This window comes from Canis aureus, chromosome X (genome assembly GCF_053574225.1).
Source record: "Canis aureus isolate CA01 chromosome X, VMU_Caureus_v.1.0, whole genome shotgun sequence".
Lineage (NCBI taxonomy): Eukaryota > Metazoa > Chordata > Mammalia > Carnivora > Canidae > Canis > Canis aureus.
The window spans coordinates 80,995,234-81,019,877 of NC_135649.1; the positions used below are offsets into that span (position 1 = coordinate 80,995,234).

The 24,644-nt window shown below is 43.0% G+C and overlaps 1 protein-coding gene and 1 pseudogene across 2 annotated transcripts in view; one reads left to right on the forward strand and one right to left on the reverse strand.

The window, feature by feature from the left end:
- The window catches only part of SHROOM4 (shroom family member 4), a 267,208-nt gene that overhangs the window by 201,480 nt on the left and 41,084 nt on the right, over positions 1-24,644 (forward strand). The window contains exons 1-2 of one of the 2 annotated variants that reach the window (XM_077889501.1): positions 18,292-18,748; positions 22,924-23,058. In XM_077889501.1, coding sequence (XP_077745627.1) covers positions 23,003-23,058 — 56 coding nt within the window. In that variant the 5' untranslated portion in view covers positions 18,292-18,748; positions 22,924-23,002. Of the gene's footprint in view, positions 1-18,291; positions 18,749-22,923; positions 23,059-24,644 lie in introns of those variants that run through there. The other variant, XM_077889500.1, reaches the window with a different exon arrangement.
- Positions 10,740-10,839, reverse strand: LOC144309279 (U6 spliceosomal RNA; annotated as a pseudogene).

Below are 24,644 nucleotides of genomic sequence, written 5' to 3' on the forward strand. Positions count from 1 at the left end.
AGGAAGGAAGGTAGCCATTGATATATAATAGCACTGGTGTTAAATCATTTACCAACTGGCCAGCCTTAAGCAAGTTACTTAATCACAATTTCCTCATCTGTGAGAAGATTTCTATAACCTTGTGGAGTCATAGGAGTAAATGAGATGAGTGAATGAGATGATATAAAGCCCTTTGGAAGTGGTTGTTGCTTAATAAATATTAGCCTTATTGAATTCTTCTTTTTGGAAATTTCTCCTCTTTGATTATTAAATATCTCTTTTTCCTGGTTTTCTTCCTACTGCTTATTTTCAGTTCTTTTTCCTTAATGTGTCTCCTAGCTACTGGTATACCCTAAAATAGTGGTCCTCAAACTTGAATGTGCATTAAAATTCCCTGGAGGATTTGTTAAGGAACTTATTGGTGCCCCTCCCCCCAGTTTCTGATCCAATTAGGGCCCAAGAAGTTCTCAGGTATTGCTGGTGCTGCTGGTCTGAGTTACTGAACTTTGAGGACCACTAACCCAAAATTCTGTCTCAGGCCCTCTTTCCCATTCTATGAACTTTTCTTGAGAAGCTTCAGGTACTACTAATAATTCCCAGATACCCACACAGAGAGAAGACCACACTCCTAGTTTCTAGATTCAACTGAATGTTATACTTCTCTACCAGGCTGTCTCCCAGATACATCATAATCTAGCATGCCCAAGGTGATTCTAAAGTACATATGGAAATATAAATCTATAAGATTAGTCAGGAAAGGTCTGAAAAAGAAAAGTAATAAAGGAGAAAGAGACCAGTCCTTTTGAAACATATAAAACTACGGCAATTAAAACTGGCACATGAATAATCAATGTGGACCATATGGATCCAATGTGGACCAATGTGGATCAATGGACCATAATTGGGTCTAGAAATTTATCCAAAGACCAGAGTTTAGTACATGATTTTTTAAAAGATTGTATTTATTTATTCATGAGAGACACACAGAAAGAGGCAGAGACATAGGCAGAGGGATAAGCAGGCTCCCTATGGGGAGCCTGATGCAGGACTCAATTCTGGGACCCCGGGATCACACCCTGAGCCAAAGGCAGATGCTCAACCACTGAGTCACCTAGGCATCCCTAGTATATGATTTTTAACATATGATTTTATCTTGAAATATTAAAGGTCTTTCTAAACAAGATACAAAGGAAACCATAAAGGAAATAATTAATAAATTTGACTATACCAAAGTTAAAATGTAGAGCAGCACAAAAACGCATTAACAAAATCTAAAGACAAAAAACTGGGAAGAAGGTTTTGGATCTGTAAGGGAGATTGTTCCCTTTATATATAAAGAGCTATTGAGATTGAGAATCATTAAGGAAAATACCAACAAACCATTATTAAAGAGAAAAAAGGACCTAAATAGTCCAAAGAAAAAGAATGTTGGTCTATAAAAATAAATGAAAAGATACTCAACAACAGGCATCTTAAGCAACAACTCTTACCTTAAGATGCAACTTTCACCTATTGGAATGGCAAAAATCAGAGCATTCAGTATACATTATTTTTTGCAAGCATGTAGAGAAACACACTTTTACACCTTACTATATACTTTGCCACTCAAAGTGTGATCCTTGGACCTACAGGAGAATCTGTATCAACCCAGAGCTTGTTAGAAATACAGTCCCAACCCAGATCTACTAAATCAGAATCTGCATTTTAATGAGATCCTCAGGTGATTTGTTTGCACATTAGAGTTTGAAAAGCATTGCTGTAATACATTGTTGGTTGAAGTGCAAATTAGCATAACCTCTTTGGATTTCAGGAGACTTTTTATCACAAACATTCGCATATTCTGTGGAATGTAATTCCACTTCGTCTAATAGATATAATCATCTCTGTGTGTGAAGATGGACAGAGATATTCACTGTAGCATTATTTGTAAGAGCCAAAAAAAAGAAAAAATTAGAAACAACCTCAGTATTCATTAATTGGATAAAGGTTAAAAAAAAAACTGAACAAAATTTGCATGGTGCAATACTATGCAGTTATTAAAAATTTGTGGAAAAGTACATGCATATATGAAATTATCTCCAAGATATATTGTTAAACACAAACATCAAGTTTCTGAACATTATTCTCATGTGCGTTTTTTGTGTTCTATTATTAAAATTCCCATTTTACAGATGATGTGAGGCAGCGATGTTAAATAACTAGCCCAAGACCATACAGCTAGCAGTGATGGATTCAGATCTAGACAGTCTGGTTCCAGAGCTAATAAATCTTTTAATACTATACCATATTGCTACCCAGGGATAAACAAGAAAATGTTAACAGTGGTTTCCCCAGGAGTGTGGGGGGATCCATTTTTTATTGTTTATGCCTTTGTACTCTTGGAATGGAATGCCTTCTGTAAGTATTGTTTAAAAAAATACTTAAAAATCAACTTGTGCAAAATTGGATTGATTTCTCTCCCCATTCTTCTGCTGGTATTGGTGACAGGCTGAATCATTTACTGAAGTGAGAAATCTGGCAGACATTCTGGACTCCCTCCTCTTGTTTACTCCTCACATCTGTCCAGTAAGACACCAAGATTTATTGGTTCTACCTCCCAGACAAGACAATTCTCAAATATACCTCTCCACTCTATCCCTGAATCAGAGATCACTTGGATTATAACATTTATTTCCTAGGTGATCCACCTGCCTCTTTTTTCCCTACAAAATACCAACCAATACATCTTTCCAAAATGCAAATCTGGTCGTGCCACTGTCATACTTAAAATCTTACACTGGCTCCTCAGTGCCTGTGGGAAAATCCAAACCCGTTAACATTAGTTGTGTCCAGCCTCCTTCTCTAGCCTTACCTCTCAACACCCCTCCTCTCACATCTTACTCTCAGAACCTTTTTTTCCACCCATTTCCATGATTTTCACATGTTACTTCTTCTACAGGAATACCTTTCATTTGGGTCAATCCCTACCCTTCCTCTAAGGCCAGACCTCAAACATGACCTCCTTTGTGTAGATTTCTTTGCCCGCAGGTTATTAGATGTTATGTATTGTGTACTGGGCAGGTGAGGATACTCTAAAGTTCTGTGGCCTCTCAGTGTTCTATAGGATATGTCTCCAGTGTCAAAGCCCTCTTGCTTGAATGCTGTGCATTCACACTCCTTGTGGACTCCCCAATGGATGTGATATCCCACAGCCTGCTCCTCTAGTTCTCCCCCATGGCTAATTCAGTATATTTCCCTCACAAGTCTCTTATAGGCCTCCAGCACTCTTCTTGGTCACCCAGAGCATTTGGGAGGCTTTCCCTTTTATTCTCAGCTTTGGATTCATCCTCCTTCCCTCCCCATCCTTTTATCTCTACCTGTAGGCAAGGCAGGTTAGAATCCTGGTTAAGATCCTGGGCTCTGGAGCCAAGCTCCCTGGGTTTCTTTTTATTTTAATTTTTAAAAATTTTTTCATTTATTTTTTTTAATTTATTTTTTATTGGTGTTCAATTTACTAACATACAAAATAACCCCCAGTGCCCGTCACCCATTCACTCCCACCACCCGCCCTCCTCCCCTTCTACCACCCCTAGTTCGTTTCCCAGAGTTAGCAGTCTTTACGTTCTGTGTCCCTTTCTGATATTTCCCACACATTTCTTCTCCCTTCCCTTATATTCCCTTTCACTATTATTTATATTCCCCAAATGAATGAGAACATATAATGTTTGTCCTTCTCCGACTGACTTACTTCACTCAGCATAATACCCTCCAGTTCCATCCACATTGAAGCAAATGGTGGGTATTTGTCATTTCTAATAGCTGAGTAATATTCCATTGTATACATAAACCACATCTTCTTTATCCATTCATCTTTCGTTGGACACCGAGGCTCCTTCCACAGTTTGGCTATCGTGGCCATTGCTGCTATAAACATCGGGGTGCAGGTGTCCCGGCGTTTCATTGCATTTGTATCTTTGGGGTAAATCCCCAGCAGTGCAATTGCTGGGTCGTAGGGCAGGTCTATTTTTAACTGTTTGAGGAACCTCCACACAGTTTTCCAGAGTGGCTGCACCAGTTCACATTCCCACCAACAGTGTATGAGGGTTCCCTTTTCTCCGCATCCTCTCCAACATTTGTGGTTTCCTGCCTTGTTAATTTTCCCCATTCTCACTGGTGTGAGGTGGTATCTCATTGTGGTTTTGATTTGTATTTCCCTGATGGCAAGTGATGCAGAGCATTTTCTCATATGCATGTTGGCCATGTCTATGTCTTCCTCTGTGAGATTTCTGTTCATGTCTTTTGCCCATTTCATGATTGGATTGTTTGTTTCTTTGGTGTTGAGTTTAATAAGTTCTTTATAGATCTTGGAAACTAGCCCTTTATCTGATATGTCATTTGCAAATATCTTCTCCCATTCTGTAGGTTGTCTTTGAGTTTTGTTGACTGTATCCTTTGCTGTGCAAAAGCTTCTTATCTTGATGAAGTCCCAATAGTTCATTTTTGCTTTTGTTTCTTTTGCCTTCGTGGATGTATCTTGCAAGAAGTTACTATGGCCGAGTTCAAAAAGGGTGTTGCCTGTGTTCTTCTCTAGGATTTTGATGGAATCTTGTCTCACATTTAGATCTTTCATTCATCTTTGGGATGCAGCAAAAGCAGTCCTAAGGGGGAAATACATCGCAATACAAGCATCCATTCAAAAACTGGAAAGAACTCAAATACAAAAGCTAACCTTACACATAAAGGAGCTAGAGAAAAAACAGCAAATAGATCCTACACCCAAGAGAAGAAGGGAGTTAATAAAGATTCGAACAGAACTCAACGAAATCGAGACCAGAAGAACTGTGGAACAGATCAACAGAACCAGGAGTTGGTTCTTTGAAAGAATTAATAAGATAGATAAACCATTAGCCAGCCTTATTAAAAAGAAGAGAGAGAAGACTCAAATTAATAAAATCATGAATGAGAAAGGAGAGATCACTACCAACACCAAGGAAATACAAACGATTTTAAAAACATATTATGAACAGCTATACGCCAATAAATTAGGCAATCTAGAAGAAATGGACACATTCCTGGAAAGCCACAAACTACCAAAACTGGAACAGGAAGAAATAGAAAACCTGAACAGGCCAATAACCAGGGAGGAAATTGAAGCAGTCATCAAAAACCTCCCAAGACACAAGAGTCCAGGGCCAGATGGCTTCCCAGGGGAATTTTATCAAACGTTTAAAGAAGAAACCATACCTATTCTCCTAAAGCTGTTTGGAAAGATAGAAAGAGATGGAGTACTTCCAAATTCGTTCTATGAGGCCAGCATCACCTTAATTCCAAAACCAGACAAAGACCCCACCAAAAAGGAGAATTACAGACCAATATCCCTGATGAACATGGATGCAAAAATTCTCAACAAGATACTGGCCAATAGGATCCAACAATACATTAAGAAAATTATTCACCATGACCAAGTAGGATTTATCCCTGGGACACAAGGCTGCTTCAACACCCGTAAAACAATCAATGTGATTCATCATATCAGCAAGAGAAAAACCAAGAACCATATGATCCTCTCATTGGATGCAGAGAAAGCATTTGACAAAATACAGCATCCATTCCTGATCAAAACTCTTCAGAGTGTAGGGATAGAGGGAACATTCCTCGACATCTTAAAAGCCATCTATGAAAAGCCCACAGCAAATATCATTCTCAATGGGGAAGCACTGGGAGCCTTTCCCCTAAGATCAGGAACAAGACAGGGATGTCCACTCTCACCACTGCTATTCAACATGGTACTGGAAGTCCTAGCCTCAGCAATCAGACAACAAAAAGACATTAAAGGCATTCAAATTGGCAAAGAAGAAGTCAAACTCTCCCTCTTCGCCGATGACATGATACTCTACATAGAAAACCCAAAAGTCTCCACCCCAAGATTGCTAGAACTCATACAGCAATTCGGTAGCGTGGCAGGATACAAAATCAATGCCCAGAAGTCAGTGGCATTTCTATACACTAACAATGAGACTGAAGAAAGAGAAATTAAGGAGTCAATCCCATTTACAATTGCACCCAAAAGCATAAGATACCTAGGAATAAACCTAACCAAAGATGTAAAGGATCTATACCCTCAAAACTATAGAACACTTCTGAAAGAAATTGAGGAAGACACAAAGAGATGGAAAAATATTCCATGCTCATGGATTGGCAGAATTAATATTGTGAAAATGTCAATGTTACCCAGGGCAATATACACGTTTAATGCAATCCCTATCAAAATACCATGGACTTTCTTCAGAGAGTTAGAACAAATTATTTTAAGATTTGTGTGGAATCAGAAAAGACCCCGAATAGCCAGGGGAATTTTAAAAAAGAAAAGCATATCTGGGGGCATCACAATGCCAGATTTCAGGTTGTACTACAAAGCTGTGGTCATCAAGACAGTGTGGTACTGGCACAAAAACAGACACATAGATCAATGGAACAGAATAGAGAACCCAGAGGTGGACCCTGAACTTTATGGGCAACTAATATTCGATAAAGGAGGAAAGACTATCCATTGGAAGAAAGACAGTCTCTTCAATAAATGGTGCTGGGAAAATTGGACATCCACATGCAGAAGAATGAAACTAGACCACTCTCTTTCACTGTACACAAAGATAAATTTTTTCATTTAAATTCAATTTGCCAACATATGGTATAACACCCAGTGCTCATCCCATCAAGTGCCCCGGGTTTCAATACTATCTCTGTGGCTTTCTACTTCTGTGATCTTGGGCAAGTAACTCAAGTAACTTGGGCAAGTTACGCTCTGAGCTTCTGATATTCCCCTCTGTAAAATGGGGATGATGATAGTAGTGCTTGCTTCATAGGGCTGTTATGAGTATGAAATGTTTTACCATTTGGAACGCATAATAAACATTGTGTTTTTGAGATAAAAATGCCTAAATTCTAAAGTGGGAGAATCTTCTCAAATTGGCTTAGGGGGCAAGCCTCTTTCTCCTTTGGAGCTCTTTTCTACTAACAGTGGCTGGAAAGAGTAGGACCAAGTAGAGCGCCTCAGTGGCTCAGTGATTGAGCGTCTGCCTTTGGCTCACCTCGTGATCCCGGGGTCCTGGGATCGAGTTCCATATCAGGCTTCCTACAGGGAGCCTGCATCTCCCTCTGCCTATGTCTCTGCCTCTCTCTGTGTGTCTCTCATGAATAAATATAAAATCTTTAAAAAGAAGAAAGATTAGGACCAAGTAGAGGTGAGATAACAAGAATCCACACCCCTTTTCAAGTCTCCTGTAATTCTGGTTTATTTCCCTAAATGGACAGATTGAAAGCTTTCTGAAGGCAAGGATCACAGAGCAGACTTTTTAGACTCTGGCTGCCACTAGACACATGGTAGACACAGAGTTTATTTCCATCACTCTTAAAATTAAACCCAGAGTCCTTACAATGAGCCACTTACCTGGCCCCAGGCTCCTTCCTCAACCTCATTTCCTACCCTTCTTTGTCTTATTCATTCTACTCCTGCCACATTAGTTTTCATGCTATTCTTGCTATCGACTATGGCAAGCCAATCCTCTCTCAGAACCATCACACTTGCCGATGCCTCTGCGTAAGAACATTCTTTCCTCAAGTACGTGCCTCACTCCTTCCCTGACTTCATTTAGGCCACTGCTCAAATATTACCTCCCAGCAGAGACCTTCCCTGACCACACTCTCTGAAATAGCATTGCCCCCCAACACACTACTGTCAGTCTACCCCTTACCCTTCTTTCTCTGCCTTCATAGTACTTATCACAATCTGACATATATTTCATATTTTATATATTTATTGAGTTGAACCCCATGAGGACTGAAGTCTTGTCTGTTTTGTTCACTGCTCTGTCCCCAACATCTTGAGCATCTTGAATACTGCTTACTTGACTCTCAATAATGAATTAATTAATTAATTCAATGCTAGTCCCTATGTAGAAAGGGAAATACAAAAATACAACTGATTCCGTTCACTGCTAGAATTTTGAATACTTTACCATTTTCATTCCATGATTCTGTCTTTTAGCTTTAGTGTTTTTATGTATGAGTTTTGTTTCAATTTTACAAACATTACCTTGACAAAATTTAAAATCCAGTTTAAGCCAAGTCCAATTTTTAAAAAAGCAACTGATTTATTTGTTCTTCAACCCAAGAGGAAGGAATCTGTATGATTCAGTGCATGAGTGCATGCATGAGAGAGAGAGAGAGAGTAGTTACCTGCAGTGAGGAAATTGAGTAGGGAGTGGGTTGGGGAGGCATGAGTAGAGGAGTTCATGTTCCCCAGAAGGGAAATAATTTTGTTTCAATTGCTGCATTTTTTTTCTAAATTGTTGTTTGAAAAACCTCTAAAAAAAAAACCCAAGGGGATCCCTGGGTGGCTCAGCGGTTTCACGCCTGCCTTTGGCTCAGGGTGCGATCCTGGAGTCCCGGGATCGAGTCCCGCGTCGGGCTCCCGGTGCATGGAGCCTGCTTCTCCCTCTGCCTGTGTCTCTGCCTCTCTCTCTCTCTCTCTCTCTCTATGTCTATCATAAATAAATAAATCTTTTTAAAAAATCCCAAAATGAGAGCTAAAGAAATGAAAACCTTGAGCAACTAGGGGTTTGTAAATACATCAGATCAGGAAATTTCCCCAGGGCTCATGCAGGACATTGTGAACAATGTGAAAGCCTTTGTGGGGAGAAACTTCAGAAAGGGAGGTAGATATATGGCCGTTTTTCACCAGCTCCTATCTCTTCCAAACAGGGAAGGTATGAGCAGGGAATTGCCCTCTTGGTTCTGGAACCTTCCTCACCAGAAAGGAGTACGCTCCCACCTGTCCCTGGAGCCCAAATTCTATTCAGGTAGCCGCCTCTACTATGTTCACAGCCACTGACAGTTGAAGAGAGGCTCCCAGCCTGCCTTGGAAGACAAGACCCCACATAAGTAATGCATCAGCAGCCAGTATTTTAAAGAAGTCATTTGAAAATCTGTTCTAAAATGCATGGTAGCATTCTTTAGAGTGATGGCTCTCCAACTTGGGTGTGCATCAGAATCACTTGGAGAGCTTATTAAAATTCAGATTGCTGGGCCCCACCCCTAGAGTTTCTGATGCAGGAGGGCTGGAGTGGGGCCCCAGAATTTCATTTCTAATGAGTTCTTAGGGATGCTGATACTGATCTATAGAAGAAACTTGGAGAACCACTGTTTAGGGAAAAAAACACAGGAATTTGGAAGTGAAGAAAACTGTGTGTGATTCACTTCACCTCTGTGCCTGAGTTTCTTCTTTCCTGGAGTGGACTTTATAAGGTGGTTGTAAGGATTAAATGGAATGGTGTCTATGAAAGTTCTTTGTGAGCTGTAGATACAGCATGCAAATATTAGCAATTAGATGGCTTGACAAATGGTACTTGCTGCCATACCCCCCACCAGATTTTCCTGTGCCTTGTCCCCTCTCTATGCACTTTTGTCCCACCAAGTTCATTAGGCACCTGGGAAGAAACTATACCCCAGAAGGCCTTGAGTAGTAATTTTTTTCAACCACCTAGGCACAGCCTTGATGCTGACCCATGACTTGACCTTTCTTTTCCTTTGCCTGCTCTCCCTTCAACTTGCTCCTTATTATTCCAGCCCTGGCCACCTCTCACAGCAAAGAACAGCTCCCAGGACTAATATTGAGGTAAAAAATTCTCAGATGGAGTATTTATTTTTTTAATTAGTAGAATAAACAGAGGAATACACTCCCAAGCACCAAAGCATTTTGCTAGTTGGTGGGCTCTAGGTTGATTTACCTGAGGGCAAAATCCAGATGTTTGAAATAGTTAAGTGGAATTACAAGTATAGTTGCAGATTCCTAAATGTGTCAGACAGTTGTATTGGACAATTGTCAGGGTAAATGATTTGTTCATGTAGAATGGTGTCTTTTTTCTTTGAAAGCCGTTCTCATTAGACTGTAATACATGTGTAGTGTAGAAAGCTTTGAAATGTTTTAAAGGTGTAAAAAACAATAATCACCCTTAATTCCACCACATAGAGATAAATACCTACAGGTAAGTTATTAGGGTATTTGTATTTAGCCTTTTAATATGCATATGATTGTATGTGAATATATATGTACATGCACATATATTTTTTGAATTGGGCTGGCACTATATACAGAGGTTTTGTTTTTTGTGGTTTTTTTTTGTATATTTTTATTGGAGTTTGATTTGACAACATATAGTATAATACCCAGCTCTCATCCCGTCAAGTGCCCCCCTCAGTGCCCATCACCCAGTCACCCCATCCCCCCGCCCACCTCCCCTTCCACAACCCCTTGTTCATTTTCCAGAGTTAGGAGTCTCATGTTCTGTCACCCTCTCTGATTACATACAGGTTTGTATACTTCTTCTTTCGCTTACTGTTATATTATGAGCCTCTTCCAGGATCATTAAGTAGTCTTGAGAAATATGGTTTTTAATGGCAGACTATTATTCCTTCATGTAGATGTACAATACTTCACTTAACTCTTCCTAAATGTTGTACAGTTAGGATATTCCTGTTTTTAGCATTATAAATATCCCTGCAGTGGATGGCACTTCATGTACATAAATCAATGTGTGCATCTCTAATTGCTCTCTTAGGATAGAATTCAATGAGTGGAAAGACTGGATCAAAGGGTAGGAACATTTTTTTAAAAAACAGATGTAATTCACACACCCTAAAATTCATTACTTTTAAGTGTAATTCAGTGGCTTTTAGTATATTCACAAGGTTGCCCAACCAGTAACACTGTCTAATTCCAGAGGAGAAAAATGGAGTGCTTCATAAATTTGCATGTCATCCTTTGCAGGGGCCATGTTAATCTCTATATCATTCCAATTTTAGTATCTATTGGCTGAAGCAAGCACAGTAGGAACATTTTGATGTCTCTTGATATGGCACATTTCCCTCTAGCAAATGTATCCCCATCCCTTCTCAATCAGCAATGTGTAAGGATGCCTATTTCCCTGCAACTTTGCTGACACATAGTTTAAAACTATATATTGCCAATATAATCGAAAATGGCATTTTATTGTTTTGTCTCTTTGATTAGCTTTTCTTCTTCTCCTACCTGAACTCTAGCTTTTCTGTGGCACCCAGTCATCCACCCTCTTTCCTTTGTACACATTTACTTTGGGCACTTACATCCACTGCAGAGGCATCGGCTGCTTTCTCTTGGGATAATGACCCCATGTCCATCCCTGACCTAATATCTTTCCAGCATTGCAGCCCAGACATTAAGCTGTTTGCTGGGCATGCCTATCTACATAATTTGACAGCATCTGAAACAAATTCATGTCAAGCATTTCTCCTGAAGCCAACTCCTGCTCTGACTTCCCCATCTAGATACCACTACACTCCCATGTGCTTCATGGTGATGTTAACCCCGTTCTCTCCTCCACATTTAATTAGTGGTCCCACCTTGTTGATTCTGTCTCCATGTCCTCTCTCATGTCCTTCCCTTCTGCTCCATCCCCACTGTCTTGCTCTAGTTCTGCCTTTGATGGTATCCCTTGGGCAAGCCTTGATCCCTTCTCTGTGCTTTCAGCATATAGCCACATAATTCATCCTCCACATGACAACCAGAAAAACCTTCCTAACGTACTGCTTTTACCATGTGGCTCTCCTATCCTGGAACCTGCAAAGCCTCTCTCTTGCTTATTGAGTTATATAAAGTAAATGCTTTACCCCTGACACTTAGGGACACCACCCCCCATACTCTTACATCATTTTAATTTTACTTCCTGTGTGCCTTAGAGAAGCCATACATTCTTCATTCACCATATTCCTGCTTTTACCACTCCTGTTTATGCAAAACCTGGCATGACTTCTCTAGTCTCCTCCAGGTCAAACTGAGTCTTCAAGTCTCTGCTCAGAGGCACTATAAAGTCTTCCTTGATTAACCAGCTGTGCTTTCTCCTTTCTTTTTTTTAAAGATTTTATTTATTCATGAGAGACACAGAGAGAGAGGCAGAGACACAGGCAGAGGGAGAAGCAGGCTCCATGCAGGAAGCCTGATGTGGGACTCGATCCCGGGACTCCAGGATCCCGCCCTGGGCCAAAGGGAGGCGCTCAACCACTGAGCCACCCAGGCGTCCTTGTGCTTTCTCCTTTCTTGAACACTCATTTTGTCAGCATCTCCTTCATGACATGACATTCTGGTTAGGGTTTCGTGGTTACTTAGGTATTTATATTCATCCCCTATCACATTATAAATTCCCTGAGCACAGGGATTTTATCTTCTTCATTTTGACATGTCCCATAGTACCTTCCATCTACCTTAAATGTAGATGGAAGCTCCACAAATGCTTGAATAAAAGAATAGTGAAGACTGCCAACTTTTTTTTTAAGAACTACTAATGACTCCATTTTGGGAATGAATTTTGTGCTAAGAAGGTACAGATGCCAGATGACCCAAATGTCATGGCTTTTTCCCCCTCACTCTCCACATTCAATCCATCAATAGGTACTGTTAGCTCTACCTCTTCAAGATATATCTACTCCAGCTTCTTTTCTCTGCCCTCCTGTTTCCTCCCTAGAACAAACCACCATTATCTCATACCTCCGAGAGCCTTTTCAACCAGTTCCCTGGATTCTATTCTTGTCCTACCTAAATCCATCATCCAGGTGAGATCTTTCTAAAACTTCAATCATGGCAGTCCCTGGCTTAACAATGTCCAGTAGTTTCCCCCTGCACTGAGAATTAAATGTATACTTCTTACCTTGGCCTTTGAAAACACCACAATCTGGCCTTATCACTTTCCCAACCTCATCTCCTCCTGCTGTCCACCTAACTCCCTGTGGTCCTGAAACTCTGATGAGCATTGGACCTTCCTCATTGTCATGTTTGCTCAAAGCAGAGTGAGTGGGTACTGTTGGTTCTACTGGGGTACTCACTATTGTTGGCTATTGTCCTAGGGCTTCATGTACTGAGTAGTGAAGATGAGTTGAAGAGTAGCCAGAAGTAATTCTAAGGGCTTTGAGACTTAACTTGGGGGGAAACTTTTAAGATGGGGTTCCACCATCCTCCTGAAAAGTGGTATCCCTGATACAGAGTTTAGCTGAAGAAGGCATTTGGCTTGAAGGAAAAGGAAAGGAGATCTTGCATTATTCCCATAATCTCCTTCCCAAGGGATACTACAAATATTACTGATAGAAACCAGAGCTGGAGGACAAACATTCTCCACCTTTTTTTTTATCACTCTGGGTGTTGGTTTAGGAAATTGGGCATCGCAGGAGAAGCTGACTCAACAGATGGTGCTCTGTGAACCTATTATCATTTTACCTCTGTGCTTTCCTGAAGTTTCCCTCAGGCCTCTGGCAGTGCCCTCTTACCTTTTGTATATACAAGGAAAGTGAGGAAAACTATCTTTCATTATTCAGAGTCTTGACTTGCTCCCCTTGCTTCTAGAAGCTGTGAAATATGCACTGGCAACCTCCTTGCCTTTGGGATCTTGACAAGAAACAAGAGTATGACGGGTATGTCTTATTAAACTATACAGAGAAAAACTAAAATATGCTCTCCAGCCCACTCTGAAAGAGAATTACAAGTACTGTATTTCTACAGTACTAAGCACTTTTTTAAGCCCCTAATATTTGCAAAGCTCTCCTGCATCATTCACAGTTTTCCTTAGAAAATGAGGTGTCTCCATGTTTTAAAGATTCCAATGTGAAAGTGAATACATGAAAACAGAAGGTGAAATATAAAGGCCCTAATCAGATGAAGTATCACTATCTCCTTGGAGAGCCAGGCACTCCTTGACATACACCACAGCATTTGAGGAAGTCTTTATTTCCACCACAACATTCCCTTTCATACTCACTACCCTGGGTTTCCTTTAGCCAGGGATGGACCCTGGGGTGGAGGGTGGAGGGTGGAGAGAGGGATCCATCGGATTTACACGAAATAACTTGACCTGAGTATTCAGAGAAGTGAGGGGAGGTTGGAGGAGCTGGGGAAGATGGGAAGGCAGAACTATACCAAAGCCCTTCTACATAAAATGCCCAGATTTCAGATGATGAGAATTTTAACTTTCCCAGACTGACAAGAAGGCCACTGTCATACAAGTTGTCTTTAAAATTATAGGAGGTTGGCAATTTACACATTTAGTACAATCCCTATCAAAATACCATGGACTTTCTTCAGAGAGTTGGAACAAATCATCTTAAGATTTGTGTGGGATCAGAAAAGACCCTGAATAGCCAGGGGAATATTGAAAAAGAAAAACAGAGCCAGGGGCATCACAATGCCAAATTTCAAGTTGTTCTACAAAGCTGTGATCATCAAGACAGTGTGGTACTCGCACAAAAACAGACACATAGATCAATGGAACAGAATAGAGAACCCAGAAATGGGCCCTCAACTCTATGGTCAACTAATATTTGGCAAAGCAGGAAAGACTATCCACTGGAAAAAGGACAGTTTCTTCAATAAATGGTGCTGGGAAAATTGGACAGCCACGTGCAGAAAAATGAAACTAGACCATTTTCTTACACCATACACATTGATAAACTCAAAATGGATAAAAGATCTAAATGTGAGACAAGAATCCATCAAAATCCTAGAGAAGAACACAGGCAACACCCTTTTTGAACTCTGCCACAGCAACTTCTTGCAAGATACATCTATGAAGGCAAGGGAAACTAAAGCAAAAATGAACTATTGGGACTTCATCAAGATAAAAAGCTTCTGCACAGCAAAAGAAACAGTCAACAAAACTAAGAGACAACCTACAGAATGGGAGAAGATATTTGCAAATGACATTTCAGATGAAGAGCTAGTATCAAGATCTATAAAGAACTTATTAAACTCAACACCCAAGAAACAAACAATCCAATCCTGAAATGGGCAAAAGACAGGAACAGAAATTTCACAGAGGAAGACATAGACATGGCCAACAAGCACAAGAGAAAATGCTCCACATCACTTGCCATCAGGGAAATACAAATCAAAACAACAGTGACATACCACCTCACACCAGGGAGAATTAACAAGGCAGGAAACCACAAATGTTGGAGAGGATGTGGAGAAACGGGAACCCTCTTGCACTGTTGGTGGGAATGTGAACTGGTACAGCCAATCTGGAAAACTGTGTGGAGGTTCCTCAAAGAGTTAAAAATAGATCTGCCCTATGACCCAGCAATTGCACTACTGGGGATTTACCCCAAAGATACAGATGCAGTGAAACGCCGGAACACCTGCACCCCAATGTTTATAGCAGCAATGTCCACAATAGCCAAACTGTGGAAGGAGACTCAGTGTCCATTGAAAGATGAATGGATAAAGAAGATGTGGTCTATATATAAAATGGAATATTACTCAACCATTAGAAATGACAAATACCCCCCATTTACTTCAAGTGGATGGAACTGGAGGGTATTATGCTGAGTGAAGTAAGTCAGTCAGAGAAGGACAAACATTATATGATCTCATTCATTTGAGGAATATAAAAAATACGGAAAGGATTGGTGAAGCTCCTGCTTCTCTGGGAAAGGAATAAAGGGGAAAGAAGAGAAAATGAGTGGGAAATATCAGAGAGGGTGACAGAACATGAGAGACTCCTAGCTCTGGGAAATGAACAAGGGGTAGTGGAAAGGGAGGTGGGTGGGGGATGGGATGACTGGGTGACGGGCACTGAGGGGGGCACTTGATGGGATGAGCACTGGGTGTTAATGCTATATGTTGGCAAATCGAACTCCAATAAAAAATATACAAAAAATAAATAAAAAATAAAATAAAATTATGAGAGGCTAAACTTGGTCATGTAATCTGGAACTCAGCACTGCTAAGTGAGAGGATGCCCCTTTTACCCCCACCTCATCTCCCAGACTCTTTCCCAAATCCCAAATTGGCCAAACTGCTTGTGCTCCTCTCTTAAGTCCCTTTGCCTACAGATTTTTCAAGTATATGCAATCTCTGTCCAACCTGCTTATCATATCACCTCATCCAGTGATTCCCCTGCCCATCCAGTGATTCATCTGCCCATCCCCACCCCACCTCCCTACCTCAGCAAGTCCCATGAACACACTTGCACCTCTTGTCATAATTTTCTCAACTTAACCTGGCTACGGAGAGGGCCAGACTATTATCAAACTCATTTTTCTTTATTTTGTTAGGAAGTGGGGATCTGCAGGCCTCATCAGGGAAGCACTGTTAGACACTGGGTAGCTGAGTGGAAGGAGGAAGGCACTCGGTGACCAGAAGATTAGGAGAGCCTGGGCGCGAGGCCTGAGTAAAGACGTGAGAAGAGACAGTTTATCCTGATAATTTTTCCAACCAGGAATTATCCTTTAGTGTACTGTTAAAGGTACTGTGTTCCCTAGTGTATTGTCAAGGAATGGTGATCCAACCAGCAGTATCAGCATTATTGTAGAGCTTGTGAGAAAGTCATATCTGGGGTGCCTAGGTGGCTTAGATGGTTAAGCATCTGTCTTCGGCTCAGGTGCTAATCCCAGGGTCCTAGGATTGAGCCCACATGGGCCTCCCTGCCCAGCAGGGAGTCTGCTTCTCCCTCTCCCTCTGCCCCTCCCCCTGCTTTTGCTTGCTCTCTCTCTCTCTCATGCGCTCTCTCTCTTTCTCTCTCAAATGAATAAATAAAAAATCTTTTTTAAAAAGTCAAATCTGAAGCCTACTCTACACCTACTGACTCAGAATCTGCATTTTTACAAGATGGCCAGGCTGTTAGTATGCCCACTAAAGTATGAGAAGCTCTGTTCTAGAGTACTAGGTTTTGCTTTTGAACATTGTTTTATTTTCTAATTTTTTTTATTAAGTTTTTTATTTGATTCCAGTGGAGTTAACATATAGTATTCTATTAGTTGCTGGTGTAGGATATAGTGATTCAACAATTCCATACAACCCCCGGTGCTCATCCCAAAAAGTACACTCCTTAATCCCCATCTCCTATTCACCCACCCCCCTACCCATCTCCCCTCAGGTAACCACCAGTTTTGAACCTTCTTTTAACTAGTCATTTCTCTTTCATCTTCATTTGGATCGAAAAAGTTACTTTTCTCGCTATTAAGAGTACTTTGCCCATTATTATTTTGGGTAGAAGATAATATTAACTGCAGGTGCCGTTTACTAAATGCCTGCAGATGAGAAAATGGAAGCCCTATGACATGCCTAAGGCCAAACAATTAGTGAGTGGTAAAGCTGAGACTCTAAGCCAGATTGATATGACCATAAAATCCCCAACCTTTTCCTATACAGTACTAACTACCAAAAGAGGACCTCTGGACTTATTTGGACGGCACCTGCCTTTTGAGAAATAAATAAAAGCTCAACCCAGACTTGTCTAGGCAGTACAGAGGGAAGAGATGATTTCTCTCAAGTCCTACAGTCATGATTTCGCTAGAAAGGAATGGCCTGGATATACTTCTTGTCCTGAGGAGGCTCATGTAAGCCCTCTTGGGCCAGAAATTGCTGGAATTATGACCAGAGGCCAAGGGAAACTGGAACAGGGATCAGGATTATTACGAAGGGAACCCCCTGCCCCCAATTCTAAATCCCTGAGAGAAATGAAACTCTGGTGCCTGACTTTGGGCTTCGGATATACAACAAACTCATGTGGGGGCTGCTCTGGTCTCTGGCTGTCACACAGGTCAGTGAGGACATCATTTGAAGCCCTGGCCTGGGGCCCAGGACTATTACATCATAGCATGCTATAGCTGGAAGGGTTGTTTGTTTCAATGGAGTGCAATGTTTTATTTTGCTGAGAGGAAACAGAAGCTCAGAGGGGGCAGTAAGTTGTCAGAGGTCAGAGCAAATTCATAGCAGAGCCAGAGATGCCAACTCCAGGCACCACTATTCTGGAGTTGGAGTGTCTGCTGGAAAATGAAGTTTTCAAAAAGAAAAAAAAAAAGAAAATGAAGTTTTCCTTGTATTTGCTCAGGTGCCCATAGGAAGTGCAGACCCCGTAGAATATGACCCAGACTGGTTTATAAGTCTTGCTGTCTCAGCAAGACCTTTACCCTGGAAAATCTCTAGGTCACTTGCCCCCAGCTATGTAAAACCAGCTGTGGTACTGACTACTTGCTCTTTGGGACCTGAAGGCTGCTCAGCTTGGCTGATCTCTGGAGCCCAGAGGACCTACGGAGATGGCTGGGTGGGGTCAGCTCAGTTCAGGAAGCTCAGGAATTCTTTTAAGTGTATGTGTCTGGGGTATTTTTCTCTCTCACTTACATGTATTTTTAAAAATTCTTTTTAGACACTCGCTTTATCTTTCCCAAACATCATTTCCTTGCTCCTTTCCTGAGTTCTAGCAGTGGCTGGGGGCCCAGCTTCCTTATTGGCCCCTGAGCTATGGAAGGGGTTGGGCCAGGCTCAGAGGAGGAGGCTGGAGCTGGGAACAGGGGGGCTGTTTATGCTGCTGGAACGGCCTTTCATCCTTTCCTTTGCCACCAGGGTACTGGCTGGTTTCTGGAGCAGTGTCTTCATTCTTGTCCTGCTCTTGACCCTGGCTCTTGGCCGCAGAGGTGGTGGCCACATCTAGGTCCACCAGCTGATGGCCATACCTTGCCTTCAGTGCCACTCCCCTCTGTCCTTGGAACTGGGACCTGACTGTGCCTGAGCCCCCTGGATCACACTCAGGAGCTTGGGCTGACGGCCCCTCATCTCAGGAGGTCTTAGCAGGAAGGCAGATGGGTCCCAGCTAAGGGAAGCTCTGGCCTGCAGAAAGAAGCCCTGGGGGCTGGAGGGGTTGGTGGGCACCTGAGCTGACCTGGATACCCACCTTTCTCCTAAGCCATCTCCCCACCAGGGGCAACTTTCATGGTAGGTACCGCTGGTAGCCATGGCTGCCGCCCCTCTTCTCCCTTCTGCTTTCTCTCCTCAACATCCCTTTCCTTCTGCTTCCTAAGAAAGGAATTTTGGGATAATGAATGATGGGGTATATGCCAATGACAGTACCTGAGCCAGCCTTGGAAGAAAAGGCAGACACAGGCGCCATTCCCTCACGGCCAGGCCTGGAGCTGCATGGTTGGTGGTTGGCATTTTCCTGCCTCTCTGCTCATTTCTCTTCATCCCTCTTCCCCACCACCTAAAGAGGGTATGGTTTAAACTCTCGGACCACCGCAACTTTCCTTTTCTGACTGCTTCCTGTGGAAAGAGGTAGGAGAAGCCTCAGGTATTCAAGCTTGTTGAGACAGAGCCCTCTTTGGGGAGGAGGGGCCACAGGGTATCCTAGAAAGGACTGGAGGTTCTGAGCCTCATTCTCGTGGCAAAGCAATTTCAGCATTCTGTGTCTCTGTTTCCTCATCTGGAAAGTGGAGATAATAAAAGCTCTTACTGATAAGGTCAGAGTGAGGACCAAATCAAGTAATGGATGCAAAGTGCTGAGGGCCTGGCACATCTTCAGTATTCAATTAACGGTCCCCATTGTTATTTTCTTTAAAGTTTATGGTATGTCAGACACTATGCCATGTGGTTTCACATGCGAGATTCCATTTGATCCAGGTTCTAACTTGTGAGTAAGGGATAGTTATCTTCCTCATTTTACAGATAAAGGATCTGTAACTCAGGGAAGTTACTTGCCCAAGGTCACACAGCTAGAAGTGGAATGTTAAAAATGGGCTGTCTCTGAGTCTTGGGATGTTTAGGAACAGCATAAGACCAAGTATTTGACCCTATAGTTTCCTCTCCTTTTCCCAAACTAAGGCTAAAAGGCTCCAGCTCTAGCTCCAGTTCTTCTGCTAGGATTTTTCTTCCCCCAGTTTGTGGTTTTCTCTTAGTGGTACCAATGCCCCTACTGCCTTGCTTCTGTCTCCTTTGAGATTGTTCCCTACACCTGGTGAAGCCTTACAGAGCAGGGGCTTCTGTAAGCTACATTTCAAAATGTGGCAAGGGAGTGGTGTAGCAAAATCTTGACAATGGGTAGACAAGTTGAGTACTCTTGGGAGTACTCTTGAACCATCGAGAAGGGCAAGTCTGAGCTGATAACCCTTGTTACAGACTACATACTATTCATTAACACCTTGTTATGCATTAGGCTGTGTCTCAAATGCTTTGAGAATATTATCCTTAATCCTCACAATAACCCAGCCAGGTAGGGATTATTGTTCCCTTTTTCAAATAAGAAAACTGAAGCTCAGATGGGTTAAGTGACTTGTATAGAATCACACAACCAAAGTAGTAGACTTAAGAGACATGAACCAAAGATCCATCTACCCGTGTTTATCTCCTTGCTTACTGGCCTAATGCAGTTGGTGGGATGAAATGATGATGGGCAACATAAAAACATCATATTATTATGGGCCAAATTGTGAGGACTACAGGACTAAAGACAAGCACCCTATGGGACATGGTACTTGAGCAGTACGTTAAAGAACAGGTGGAATCCAGGCTGACAAAATGAGAGGGGGACTCCAGGCAAAGCGAACAGTTAGAGTAATAACTCAAATTGGTTGAGGGCCGACCAGACTTTGCTCTAAGCAGCTAACATCCATTGTCTCATCTGTTCTTTACAACCCCCACGAATTAGGAATTATATCCCCCATTTTACTGCAGTGGAAACTAGAGCTCTGAGAAGTGAAGTCAACCATGTAAAGCAACAGAGCTCATAAGTGGTAGAGCTGGAATTCAGACCAAGGTGCTCTATCTCAAGAGCCTGTGCTACATTCTGTTGGAAAACCAACAGCAAAAGGGACAAAGTTGGTTGCAGACCACGACTGGAGCACGGACATGGGAGATTGGGCTGGGTGGCTAAAGATAGCTGATAGATGGCTTTGCAAGTCTGATCTAGTTTACATTTGATACAGGACAGGATAAGAAATAGGGAGCCAGTGAAGATTCTTAAATAGGTGAGTGCCACAATTCAAGTGGTGTTTGACATGATATGATCTAAAAGCAATGACTGGAGGTGGAACAAGGGAAGACTGGCTGGCACATGGACACAGTATTTGGATATAAAGCGTTAAGGGCCTGGATGTGGAAGAAGGGCCCAACATAACAGAGGTACCCTGTTCTCTGCCGAATCCTCCCTCAGCACCTGGAAGCATAGTACATAGTAGGCATGCGTGGCTCATAGTAAGTGGCAGTACATAGTACTTTCATGAGCTGCTTTATACACAGTTGTGAACGGCTGACCAGCAGGTAATAGTAGCTGGAAAGATTTCTAGCATCATGGCTTAGTGAGCGAGACTCTGGAATAGTACCCTACCTCCTCCCCCACCAAGATCTTCTTCTGCCTCCGGTCTCCCCACTGGGCACTCTGAAACCCATAATAGAACACTGTAATTAAAAGTGGGGGCCTCGCTTGGCTTTCCTCCCCATAAATCCTACCCGGGGCCACTGACCTTTGGTCGCTCTGGTTCCTGACCTTTGGCCAGCAGCTTCCCTTGCCCTTCCCCTCACCTCCTTGTCCGAGTCTGGCCTGTTACCATTCAACACCTGTTTTTCCCCGGGAAGGCCATCCTCAAGACTACCTTTTTAGGCCTCTGGCCTCTAGAGCTTCACACTGCTGGGATTTTTCTGTGTTTCCACTGGAGTGAAGGCCCCTCCCAGCTGGGATGGAATGCAGCTCAAGTCTAGCCACTACTGCTCCTGGGAGGTAGAGAGCTGATTTATCGCACTAGATGACAAGCTTGTCTAAAATAGGGCCCCTTATCCTAGTCGACTCTGTATCCTCAGTGTCTAGTATGGAGCTTGCCATGGTAAATGCCTACATAAATTAGTAAAGAAGCTATCATCTCTCAACTCACTCATTTTCTTATTTCTCATCCTTTTCTCTTACTCTGTCATTCATCTCTCTCTACCACCCAATGCCCTCTACTATGTATTTATCTATAATCTCTCTCAGTTTTTCCCCTTTCTGGCATTTGTTTTTTCTTGGTAACCTCTCTCACTCTTTTCTTTCTCATCTACTTGGTCCTATTGACATCCTTTGCTTGCTTGCTTTCCCTCCCCACCTCCCTCCCTCCCTCCCTCTCCCACCCACCTCATCAGTCTTCTCCTTATCTTCTATCACTACCCATGTCCCATATGTGCTCTTGTCCATCTCATTCTTCCCCACTTGCAAGGGTGGCATCTGTTCCTGGGGAATGTACCAGAGGACAGGAATGGGTCATGTCTAAGCCTGTTGGTGCAAGAGTATGGTTGCAGCCTCCAGCGCCAGACAGATCCTTGTGGTTGCATCCAGGGCCTTGGCCTCAGACCCAGGTCCTTTATGTACCCCTGCCTGCCATGCTGAGCAGCCAGTCTCCTCTGTCAGCCTGGCACTACGCCATTTGCTACTTTGTGCTATTTTCCCTGGCAAAAGTTGGGGCTCCTCGCCCCCACCCTTTCCCTACAAACCTGGGCATCTCACCTCTGTGCCCATCTTATCTTCCACTCTCTCAGTGCCTTCGCCATGCTTCCTTTGAATTAGCTCTATCACTCTCACTAATCTGTAAACTCCCAAGGGCAGAGACTAAGGGTGCATCCCCAGAACTGTGTACAGACTGTACCTAGTAAACAAGGAAACATCTGACAAATGCTTAACATATGAACAACTGAAAATTGGAGGATTTGCAGTCTAGTGTTGACTTGTTTGAACCTCTCAATCACTTGCCTCTTCTTTTCTCAGAGAAAAATGAGAAGATTGGCCAGATGGATTTTTTTTTCCTCAACAAAGACATAGCGTAGCTTACTGTTTATTGGGTAGCAGCACTCATTTTTTCCACAGGTACTTAATGAGCATCTGGTATGGTGTCTGGCACTGCTGTGTGGGCTTGGGCTACACCCATGAGCAAAACAGCCCTGTGAAGCCAATACTTTGAATGTCCATACTTCACCCTCAGGATGAAGGAGATTTGAGCGCTGGGAGCTGAGGAGGGCCACTAAGATTCCTTACCAGCTCCTTGCAAGATGTTCTACTTCACTTAAGGGAAAGAGGGGGTGGGGGCGGAAGCTGCATGGGAAGTGATTTCAGCTCTGGTTCCCTAAGCTGACTTCCTGTCCCTTTATTGCTGTAGGAGAAACGCCCCTGTCAGTAGGCCGCATTCATGGCATGTGGCCAAGCTGCTGGAGGGATGCCCTGAAGCGGCCACCACCATGCATTTCCCCTCTGAAGCCTTCAGCTTGTCTTGGCATTCCGGCTGCAACACAGGGTGAGTCTAGAACCCTCCCCTCAAGATGGGCTGGAGGGTAGACAACTTGGCCATCCCCCTACCTCTGCTCTAGTCCCCACTGTATGTTGCAGACCCCAGAGCGCTATAGTGGAAAATGGAGTGGGACTCCGTAGTGCCTGGGTTCTAGTCCTAGGCTACTTACTGCTAATCCTCTGTGACTTTGGGACAGTCCCTTCCCTTCTAGAAAATGTTTCTTTGCAATACTTACCTCACGTGGCTTGCCGGACACCACACTCTACTGCTTTTCATCCTATTTCAGTGGCTGCTCCTTTGCAGTCTTTTAACCTGGTTCTTCTGAATCCCGCCCCCTCCCCCCTTTCCCCTGGTCTCTTAATGCAGGAGTGCACCAGGGCTCAGTTCTGGTCCTCTTCTCTAGCTACAGTGACTCGCTGGTGATCTCATCCAGAGTTTATCAGCTCTGTCATTGAGCCAAAGCCTTCAGACTGGGCACCTCCCTGAATAATAGGGTCCGGTCCACTTGCCATGAGCCTCTCTCAATTCGGTAGGCCTGGTATTGTCTGTTGTCAAAAACAGCTGTGCAGAAGAGGCAAGAACTTTGTCTGCAAACACTCAGAGCCAGCAAAGCTGACCTTTCTCTTCCACAACAAGATCTTCCCTCTCAGGAGGAATTTCTGTTGATGAGGCTCAGGGAAGCCAAGCATTGAGTTTGCCCTAAGTCAGTGACTTTATTTGGCAACGGAAGACAGGAGCTCCAAGCAGAGGCAGAGGCAGTGTTATTCTGGAAGAATACACTGAAACATATTCTGAGCTTGGCTCCTGTTTGAGTGGGGGTGTGATTGTTTGTAGCAGGAAGGGTGGTAGAGTGGGTAGCAGGTTCCCTTGCCAACAAGGAATTGATGGATTCTTAACCCGGGGGTCAAGTTTGCAGAGTGGGTAAGGGGCAAGAGCAAGCATTAAGGAAAGCTGATCCGAGGGGCTCGTGGGTCCCTGCCACCACTCAGTTCTGGCTTTCTGAACTGTGGCCTTTCTGAGAACAGTCTGTGACCTCTGGGGTTCTAGTCATAGGGAGTTACTGGCATGACTTGGCTCACTTTGGCTTTGTTTGTGGGAAATGGTACTTAAAATTCCAGATTGTGTCTGATCCCAGTCCCTTCCTTGGTCTCCCGGGTTTGGTTTTGCTGTGGGGATGAGGGAGGGATGGGTAGACAGGAGCAATGATACTGACAACACTAGTGGTGCAGAGGGTGCTGACAACCATAGCAATTAAAACAAAAAAGCAAAAGAGCAGTAGCTACCGTGTATCGAACCTTTTCTAGGAGCCCAGGCTGTGACAAGGGCGTCACATTTATTAACTGCTTTTACCCACAAAGCAAGCCTCTGCTACAGATATTATTATTAGTCCCATTTAACAAATAGTATAGCAGAAGAGCTAAGAGGTTGGACTCACAGCGACTTAGGTTCAGATTCTAGCTCTGCTTCTTTAGCACCTTCGTGGGCTTGTCAGTTTACCTTGCTAAGCTTGTTTCCTTTCCTCTAAAGTGGAGATAATAATATCTCCCCTTCAGTTTGAAATGAGACATTGTAAAGTGCCTGGTACATCATAG